An 11,265-nucleotide genomic window follows, 5' to 3' on the forward strand; every position below is an offset into this window, starting at 1 on the left:
AACAGATAAGCTTTTTGTATTTTATTCAAAATTCGAAAAAAATACCTGATGGTAACAAAAATACCTGATGGTAACAATAGTTCATTTGATATGCATAAGAGATAATATTAGTGTAAAAGTTCCATGTATAACTATGAGTATAATAATAAAACATAACATATGCATAATATCTTGTCTTTATAAAAGACATCCTAAGAATGAACAACTCAGAACTTGTAATACAAAAATCACCTGAGTGCATATAAATATAATGATAAATTTCCTAAAGATGGTATTATAAGGGTATTATAAGGGAAGTAAATGCATTTCATTGCTGCTCAGGGTGCTAATGGATGAAAGTGCAAATATTATTGGTCTGTGAAGATCTTGAATGATGACTTTGACAGAAAATGATGGAAATTGTCTTATCATTTAAAGTAGTGAAAGGTTTCAGTAGCTAATTAATTTTAATTTTTATGTATTTATGAAGTATGATCATATAATAAGTCTTAAACAAAAATAAATAAATATATCTTTGTAACATTATACAGCAATGAATTAGTTCCTCCCTGCTATTTATAGTTCACCTTGTATGATAAGGCCAGCCAGCCAACACAGGCGGTCAGTTTATCTCTAGCAGTCAGAGCTGTACCATTCTCAACAATATTATATGTATCAATAAATAGTTACACATGCTGTCATTCTTCATAACATAACAATCTTATTATCAAAAGCATTCAAATATTAAGACAAAACAGTGGACATGCTGGTCTCCTTGAAGGCAGAAGGGTGCTACTGGAAAAAGTCAGTGTGCATTACACTTCTACAACTTTTGAATAAATCAGCTTTAACTAATTAAAGGGACAAGACACCAGATGATACCATTGCAAGAAAAAAAGAAAATTACCGGTAATAAAAAAACTTACATGAAATTCATATCGATGAATACAACACAAAACTCTGACAGCAAAGACAGTGATCAAATATTCTTTAAATCATGTAGAGTGATGTATCATCGTCATCATACTAGCTTATATTGACAATTCTAGGAATGTTTTAAGGAAATACTGTATTTGCCGATTTTGGGACCATTTGGTATCTAGTCCCTTAAGTGCGAAAGGGCAGCACCTAATAAGGATAGTGCTATCAAAATGTGCAAAGCTACACTAATGAACAGTGTGTGTTTTCCAAGTGATAAATTATGCATATTTGCTACGTCAGAAGGCAATATTCTAAGATAACTTTTCTTTTACTACACCAAATTTAATAAAACAAAGGGCAGTCTATGCCTCTTAAAGAGCCCCGCCTTCGTTTCATTACAGAAGTTTGATTAGGTGATAAGTTTCCTCAAACACTTCAACAAACCTGTTTCAAATATAATGTTTTGACAGTGCTCCGTCAGATGGCCGTATTGAGAAACTAAACTCTCGATCGAACTCCGAAAGACTGAATGCGGAGCTCCATAAGAGGCCTAGACTGCGCTATGTTTCATCTAAAATGGTGAAGAAATTGTGAAGTTATCTTTGTTTAAAAGTCTTCATTTGAAGCAAAAAAATGCCTTCTGACGTAGTATTTATGACGCAATTTATCACGTGGTATACACACACTGGTGAAGAAAGGCAGACAATTTTTTCACAACTCTGTGTGACTGGAAGGTACCGGTCCTGCATAAGAAGATTGGGAAAAATTAGGTTCACTGGGCGTTTGTGAATGTGAATGTCTATGATGGTTGGTGCCGTGTACATCCGGGGTATAAAATGTTGAGATCAAAATATTTAAAGCAGTTACAATCATAACCATCGCGAGTGAAATAAAACTTAAAGTTTTCCTCTTCCGTTGATTCTGTCGGTCCTTTTCCTTTACCTGTGTTTTATAAAAGTCAGACACTACTAACAACACTCCTGAGATTATCTGCAAAGTGATGGAAAGCCCAATGAGAATTAAAAGAAATCGGTAAAAATCGTGTTCAGGATTTGAAAGCACAGCTCTGAGTTGTGTTGCATTGCTTGTTAGAAGGGAGACATCCATCATGCCATGTGCAAATGTCTTTGTGGTGATGGATTTCTTCTCTTTCTTTTCCTTGGGAACTTCATTGGGTTGTGAATTTGTTCTCTTATCTCTATTTTGTTGTGGTTCTTTAACATTGCTTGTCATCTGAAAACAAGTAATAAATTATGGTTCTTATATGTTAAAGTGAAATGTAGATGAAATTTAAAACCAATTTCCCAATAGAATGATATTACAAAGTTTTCTAAGGTTTTAACTAAAGAGAAACGGAAGGGTGCTCTATCCTGTCCTTTTTCGGTGGCACCCTTCTGCCCACATGGAGACCAGCATGTGCACCCTTCTGCCCCCAGTTAAAGTTATATGCTTATGATTATCAATTATGATTTAACCTTTTAAAATGATTATAATACAAAAATACATACATATATTGCAATTGAAACCTATGTCTTTAATTATTCACAATTCCTAACAAGTTGTCAAATTTATTAATTATGTTCAAGTTTGTCACAGCCCAATATACAATTTGCAATTTGCCCTTTTCTCTCTTAAAACCCTGTCCCTCTTCTGCAGCACACTGCTCTTTTTTAAAAACTGGCTAAAATCCTTGTTTTCTTTTTTGTTTCATATAGTGCTATAGACTTTTTTTAGTATTACAAAATTAGAAATTAGCTTAAAATCTAATTTTTCATACAAAATGTACACTCAAGAGTCTAACTGTTGGCATCGTGTTGCATTAATTCATTCTTATAAAAATGAAAAGGGTTATCATTTATAAATAGTTATTGATCAGTGTGTGTATACCACGTGACAAAATATGTCATAAATGCTACGTCGAAACTATAATCAAAGATAACTTCACCATTTCTACACCATTTTAAATGTAACACAGTGCATTCTATGCCGCTTACGGAGCCCCGCATTCTGTCTTCTACCAGAGTTTGATTGAGAGTTCAGTTTCTAAGAACACTTTGAAATACCTTTTCCCAAAACAGCCTTCTGATGGAGCACTGTCAAAACATTATTTGGAAACAGTTTTTGATGATTTTATCCACCTAATCAAACTCCAGTAAAAAACCGAAAGCAGGGCTATTCAAGCGGCATATACTGCCCTTTGTTTCATTTAAAATGGTATAGTAAAAGAAAATCATCTTTGAATGTTTAAAGTCTTCATTTAAAGCAAAATGTTGATTTCCGACTAGGATATATGACGTAATACCGATTACAACAATGACTACCACTGATTTAGTACCTCTTCATCCTGTTCTGATGCTGTCTGGAATCCATGAGAATAGCGGCAATTACCAGCACATGGACTTCCACTCTGTCTCCCACCACAAGAACATGCTCCCTGATTTACATTTTGGAAATGCTCACTACCATTTCCTGACAATGAACCAAGGCTTTGTGATCTGTTGTAAGTCAATGATCTAAAGTTTGAAACTTGTTGACCATTTTGATCTGTTTTTGCTGCTGTGGGCCAGTTTTGCATTTGTTGGCCCATGTTTCCTGCACTTAGGAGGTTCTGACATGGGTTTTCCCTGTCCTGGACTTTTGGATTGCCAGTCAATAAGTGAGCAGAAGCCATTTCTTGATTTTTTTTCACTCTGTCCCTTCTGTTCAGTAATCGCTTGTTCAATATAAACTGCAAAAAAAGAGAATAAACTGTGTTTAAACAAGAATTAGGAGTGGTCAAAATTAACACAGGCCTTCAAGCCAAGCCCTGATAAAATGCTTTTTGAACATGCTCAAATTTTGGACATATATTGCTGGGCTTTATACCAAACATTGGTGTAAGAAGTCAACCTCATACACTTCATGGAAGCCATATCTTGAAGGTGTCCACAGTGCCAGATATTCAGGTGGCTTTATCAGCCAAGATATGTCTTCAAAGACACATATCAGCATCACTGCTTCTAATGGAAGTTGATTTCTTTTAACAACCGTCAACTATACATGTGCAGCATGGAACCCGAATCAAGCAGACAAGGTTAATCAACTGGAATGACTCTAAAGACAGTAGTTTAAAATACAGTGGCTCAACACCAGGCTGTGTCAAATGTATGAGTAAAGAGATTGGTACTCTGTTATTTAAAAAAATAAATTCTTGTGTGTTTGTGTAAGAACATTGCCGCAGTTAGTTCAGTCAGATAGTTCAGTGCTAGTGTTCCAATGGTCGTGTGTTCGAGCCCCAAATCTGGCACTCTTCTTACCAGGTACCTTACTGGTGTCAGGAATAAAAAGACAAGACCACCTAGATTAGCCTGAAGGTTCATACAGGCGGGAATGTGTGAGTACGAAATAGCTTCTAGTAAGCTTAGTGTTACAAAAGTCATAAAAAGTTAGAGCCCCTAACAGTGTGCCTTTATCCAAATTTATAATTTGATCTACACAGTTTGATAGTGTCTCAGTACAGTTAAGTCAACCATATAATTCAATAATACACTGGACCTTTCATTGCAGTATGAAAAGGGAGAGATCTATTTAGTTTGGCCATCTATCCGAAAGCAGTACGTCCGAAACTAGATGTATGTCATATAACAATGACTACTATGCATACTACTGCATTCTAATGAAAACTTGCAATGTCGAGATTTAACCTACTTTAATGAATTAATACTCACCAAGTGATTAACTTTACACACCCAGTCAGATTTAATAATTGCCGTGTACTGTAGAGTGTTAATTTATTTTCTATTTTGATCCGTTTTGATCCGTGTCATTCGACGCTGAAATAGGGAACAGACAACAGTTTCACGATAACTGTTGAAATCTCATACTTGAAGTATACAGTATAGGTCTGGTTTCTGCTTTTGGTTTTTTTTTGTGTGAATTGGATAGGTGTGTGTTGCATATATTAAACACTTATATCTTTATTTCTTCTTCTTCTTCTTCTTCTTCTTCTTCTTCTTCTTCTTCTTCTTCTTCTTCTTCTTCTTCTTCTTCTTCTTCTTCTTCTTCTTCTTCTTCTTCCAAATAGGTACAGTCCACACTATGCTGGGTCGTCGTACCGTGATAAAAGTAACTTGCGTGCGCAAACCAAGAACTTAAATTCATGTGTAAGTAAAAATATCTATATTTACAGTGCAGATAAAATCATTACGAAGACTTATCGGAGCTGTATAGCATGCAACCCTGATCTGAAAGCGTCAAGCGAGGCACTGTCAACAACTGACTGGGGTAGGGAGTTCAACAACCGAATAACGCCTGGAAAGAAAGAGTGTTGGTACACCATGGTCCTTGCGAAAGGTAGCAGGAATTTCTGGTGATGGCCGCTCAAGGTAGTGGCTGGAATGAGATTGGTCAGCGGTTTGGCTACCGGATGGTTGACTATGCAGTAGATCATAACATATTTAGTTTGTGCACGTCTCTCCTGTAAGGTGGACTATTGAAGCTTTTGTACATGGCAGTTACACTGCTAGTTCTGTGATGATCTCCAGTTGCATATCTGGCTGCTCTGCACTGGACCATTTCAATCTTGCTATTGTTTTCTTTTGTATGAGGATCCCAGATGATGCTACCATAGTCCAGTATTAGGCGGACGAGTGTCTTGTAGCAAAGGTCTTTTGTTGCTCTAGGGCACTGATATGTGTTTCTGGATATGAAAGCCCTGGTGTTGTAAGCTTTCTTGACTGTGTTATTTATATGTTGATTCCAGTTTAGGGTTTTATGTATGTTCAGTTGTAGATACTTGGCAGAGTCCACTGATTCTAGTGTGTGACCATGGATGTTATAAGGCATATCCACGATTTTCCTTTTGTTTGTGACATAGATGACTTGACACCTTGTGATAACTACTGTATTTAATAACTGAATTCGCAAACATATTAAATTGGTGCTATACGATTTACTGTGATCGACTATCATCTCATAACGTAGAAATACCTTGTTTCCTGCACCTTTCTTACAAAATAAACTCTTTATTCTTCATAAGAACCATTACTTTTGATATATAATTATCCTTTATGGAAGCTTACAATATACTCTTGAGAAAACAATTCGGGGATAAAATATAAAGTCTGCGACTTTCTGAGTGTGTACCCATATTAAATAATGAAGACGAGAGATGGGAGTACCACATTAAAATGAAAGGAACGTTATCACAAGCGTGCCAAATTCACCACACACATACTGACCATTGGGTTTCTTCCTATTAGTATAAAGACACAATTTATGTATCAGACAGTCTTGGCACAGACAGAAAAATATAATTTCTGATGGTTTAAAATTCCAACTGTCTCAAACTTAAAATCATTCCAAGCAATAGGACTAAATGTCATGAAAAAACACAAATAATATTGATTGTGGACTTTTGCAGCGTGAATTACATTTGTAACATCCACTGGCACCGGATTTTCAAACTCAAAGATCGTTTAATTTTTGATTTTTTTTAAATACATGTATTCAATGTTTTATCACAAATCGCCTGATATCAAGAAAAGTGTACCTTACCGACTTCAAGTGTCTGATCAGTTTTATGTTAGGGACATTTGTTGTTGTTGTTGTATAAAATATCTAATTCCACACAAGACGGGCGCTGAATTACCAGCTTTATAAATCAACGGATGACTTAAATCTGGCGGCAATTTTAATGAGAGGCTTTCTAAATTATTAAGCAATCTCATTTGCCGAATTGTAATATTTTGATAATACACATCAATAATCGTTCAAGTCATGGGACTATGCTGACTAGTGCTTTGTTTTTTTATATATTCATCTACAGTAATAACACAACAATAAACAGTTTTACTACATTATTAGTTACCAATTTCTTTTATAAGTATCAGTAGAGATCTGCAGTTATAGGGCTCTAAACTAAGCCAAAGCATACTAAATCCAGTGTGTGACACTCATTTCATTTACAAAATATAACTTACAAACCAAAAAGTGATAATCGACAGAAATCTGCATTGTAATAATAAGCACAAACGGATCAAGGCAGTAGCGGGGGTGCAACTATGGAGGCTATTCGTTGCCAAAAGTCCAGACGTGTAATTCCCACAATGTGCTTCTTAATCGTACTAAATATCTCTTACATTTGTCAATGTAGACGTGCTATTTGTTGTATCTATTCATCAGTTTTTCCGTATTGATTTGTCATTTGTCATTATAGTAGTCAAAATGTATATTTGTCAGATCGACCCTGTATAAACTCACTAAAAGATAGATCGTATAACTTGCCTTTAACAATATGATGATGTAATTTTGAAAGCCGAATCATGCATATGTAAAACTGCAATCCTACAGTCGACATTCGCATTCGTAAAATGAACATTTGCAGTCCAAATCCTCCGATATGAAGAGACATGACACATTATAAACAGAACATAATACAAAGAAACATATTGAACAAAAATTTACATAAATTATATACAACAAACAAATATATCAGATAGGAAGGATAACTATAAATAATACATCTAGTAATACTGTATGATAACTATGTACTTATACAGTGAATGAGACATAGTTTTGTAATTTCATTTACATTTCCCCATTCTACGACGTCTTATTGTTAATAATTTGTTTACATATATTATAATTTCTTGTTTATATTTTGATTTTCTACCGTGCTAGCCCAAAATAACCTAAACGACGAAAAGCGAAAGTCTAGGTCATAATCACGGGAGTTATTATTTGTTGTATCCGTATTTATACAGGATCCTAATGTACTTCAGTGCCGCGTTGAAAGCCTTGACTCTAACTGTGTCCTCTATAGATAGCTGCGGAAAACCAGTTAAAAGTTCGATTAATTGCTTATCGGGTTTAAGATGACTGAACTCAAGGAAAACTTTGGCACTAAGACATTTACATAACGCTACCCATAAATCGTCTCTAGAAGCGCTCGAGATTTTACAAAACATTATTTTGTGCAAAACCATTTGTTCTGTTATTATTTCACATTCTTGGCATTTGGACACAAAACTTCTTGAAAAATATTTACTAATAATCAGCATAGCAGTCCTGCAATTTTTCAGCTGGTCTCTATACATGTTACTAAACTGCCACATTAAACAAGGTTCATATTCACAATGGATAGACTTAAATAATCGTAGGTTCACATCGTTTTCCTGTGATATTTTGTATTTGGTTACAACACGATTATTTATAGATTTATTTACAGTAGATCTCCAGCTATCATGACTCGGAAAAATTGCATCCCTCTGGAAGTGGCATAATACATGTATTAAATTATATTTGCCTAAGATTCTGTAAATGTCTGGAATAAATCCTGTTACTGCACTTGGTTCGCTTTCGAATTTGCAAAGTCTTAATAGGAATAAGTTTTTTAACCTTTTTGTGTAATCAGTACGGCACAATTGTCCGAAAAATAGTAATTTTCTTTTGTCTATATATGTTTCTAATGAGTAGATTCCAGCACAACTTAACGCAATCACTGTTCTTGTATATACTGGCATATTTTGCATATGTTTCACACATACTCTGTGGGCTCGTTCTAGAGCCAATATATGATGATCCTGTAGGTCACTCCACAACTCGCAACCGTAGAGGGCCTTTGGGATCACAGTGCTAAGGTATAATTTTTTTATAGCAAGCGGATGCATTGTCATTTAAGCCATAATCATTTAAGCTAAAATACGTACGACGTAATCTTTTACAACAAAAGTCGACCGATGTGCTTATGTCGTTATATTTATCGGAAAATACTCCAAGGTGTTTGTAGCTTATGGATTCCGTTACTTCTCCGTTACAAATTGACCAATGACTAACGAATCAGATTTTCTTTCGTTTATTTCCGTCGAATCAAGCAAGGGAGATAACATCTTCGCCTACCTCCTGTAAATTCCCGGTTGTAAGTCCGAGTACTCTCTCTTATTTCACAATAAAAACTAAAATTAACTTCATCTTTTATTTAATTTTGACGATCAATGTTCCTAAATGGGTTATAAATCACCATATTATTTAGTCAGTTGCAGTTGGGTGTATCTAAGCTGGGCTCACAGACCCAGATTTATACTGCCACTGTCAGTTTTTTTTACTTATATACCCAAGCAGGCAAAAATTGTTCATTTATTTTATTTACAAGTGGACCATGGGCGGGTCGTTCAGTGTGTGTGTGGGGGGGGGGGGCTGTAGGGCCTGTGTCAACACCCACCCCCACCCCCCCAGTTGGCCCGCAAGTAAACTTAAAGGTTATTTTTTTGTCAATATTTCTCAGAAAAAAGTACTTGATTACGCCATAATGCACCAATTCAGACTAAAAATATTTGATATATTCTAGGGGAAGTACCCCTTAACCCCACTTCCCACATTTTAAACATATTAATGTCATGCCCACTCGAGGGATCATGTCCAAAAATTTGTGCCCTTAAGTAACGCCCCTCTAACGCAAGTCCCTGTTCAAAACCTGCTCCAGCAAACCCACGAAACTTTTGATGGACATCATAATGATATCCACCTAGTTTTGTCTGATGTTATACATTTACTATCTTAATAAGCATGTATGGTGTAAACGTGTAATTTCAATACATCATTGAAACAAAATATCCATGTGGATGGAAGAACAGCCCTCCAACCCACTTGTGTCCCCCAGTTATGAATTACGGGATCTGCCACTGTGAACCATAACAATCAAGTGGGGGATTTCAAGAACATGAAAAAATAGATATCGTGAGTCTTAGATTAGAAAAACAAACGCGCGATTTTTCCCCTCCAAAAGGGCTAGGTCCGCTTCACCTCAATGTGAAAAAAGCCCTGACTGTTGAGTGTGGGTGGGGTATAAAAGATAGCAGCAAGTAATAATTGTTTATTAGCAATAAATTGACTTCATCATTAAAATACTTTATTAATTACCTATAAAATAATATACGTTACAGTATAATGTACGAGTTATATGAAGTTGTAATCTTAGTGTATTTTATCCATACAGTTCCAGCTACCAGGTAAGAAACCTCTGGGGCATCTTAGTGAATAATTTCCACTTAATGAAAATTTAGATTTTTTTCTTCGTAAATTTTAAATTATCTAATATTACTTGCAATCTTAAACATTGCAAAAAGGCAAGAAAGTGTCCTCTAATGGTTGAATTTAAAATAGTGTTTATAGTAATTTAAAGCTGCACTCTCACAGATTGACAGTTTTGACAACCTTTTTTTGTCCCAGACTCGGCTGATTTTGGCAGCAATGCTTTCTATACAAATAATAAGATTACTCACAATAAAACAGATCTAAATTGTTTGGAAAACTGCCGACATTTTTCATTTTTCTTAAAACGTTACTGTAGTATCACTTTTAGCCATAAAACATCAATTTGCGAACGTAAAACTGAAAAACTGTATCTGATCTTTTGTCAGCAGTATTATACCACTGGTATCCAGACATTTACGCAAAAATTGGCTAATTCCAAAACAAAAAATAAAAATAGTTGTCAACACGGCCAATCTGTGAGGGTGCAGCTTTAAAAGAAAAATAAGACAATGGGACTTTTCATTTTTGAAGTATAATTTAATGCTAATGGCTTACATTTTGTTGTGTTGGAGTCAAGTATCATTTTGCATACATCTCATTTCATGTCATATGTGCGTATTAATTACTATTATATAGACAAAAACATGTTGTAATATCATATATTATTTTATTCGACATGAATACATCCTGTTTCCAAATCATAGTCCATAGTGTCATAATATAGATGATTCGTAATGTCTATAATAAGGTTCGCAATGTCCATGGTCCAAAGTATCCATAATTGGTTTAAATAGAGCCGAGTGATAGCGGAAATTTCCGAAAGACGTAAGGAGGAGTTAAGACATGGTTAAGGCGGAGTTAAGACATGGTTAAGGCGGAGCTATCTATAAATAAAATTAAATTCATCTTATGTTCAACTGCGAATGAAAAGTTACCACCATACAATGTATTTTGTAGAACTACGAACTGAAATCTGTCTTCTACACACCGCAATGTAAAACCCGGCATGTGACTTTCACAGAATGACGTGTGTTTTAACATACACAACTTTATAAACACGACTGAATCGTCTGATGAATAGATGCAACGAGAATAAAACTCCAATCGGTACAATGAAAAATGAAAATGTGCAGTGTAAAATGTAAACATACAACCGATGAGTTGGCGGTTGTAAAATGTAAATTGGTAAATCATCAATGTTACAAACCTAAAATACACACATACACGTCTGGACTTTTGGCAACGAATAGCCTCCATACAACCGCCCCCATCCCCCTAAAATCATCCAAGTTTACTTCTGTATGTTACTATCGAAGAAAAATGTAATAATATACAGATCTATTACATACGCGA

General features: G+C 35.2%; 1 protein-coding gene across 1 annotated transcript; it reads right to left on the bottom strand.

The window, feature by feature from the left end:
* Nucleotides 1-2: 2 nt before the first annotated feature.
* On the bottom strand, nucleotides 3-4,702 carry LOC128203409 (ninjurin-B-like). Its single transcript, XM_052904819.1, has 3 exons — nucleotides 4,608-4,702; nucleotides 3,236-3,628; nucleotides 3-2,133 (listed from the first exon to the last, which is right to left on the bottom strand). The coding sequence occupies exons 2-3, from the start codon at nucleotides 3,569-3,571 to the stop codon at nucleotides 1,612-1,614; spliced, it is 858 nt and encodes a 285-aa protein (XP_052760779.1). The 5' UTR covers nucleotides 3,572-3,628; nucleotides 4,608-4,702; the 3' UTR covers nucleotides 3-1,611.
* Between the last annotated feature and the right edge of the window lie 6,563 nt (nucleotides 4,703-11,265).

Source organism: Mya arenaria, chromosome 9 (assembly GCF_026914265.1).
Source record: "Mya arenaria isolate MELC-2E11 chromosome 9, ASM2691426v1".
Lineage (NCBI taxonomy): Eukaryota > Metazoa > Mollusca > Bivalvia > Myida > Myidae > Mya > Mya arenaria.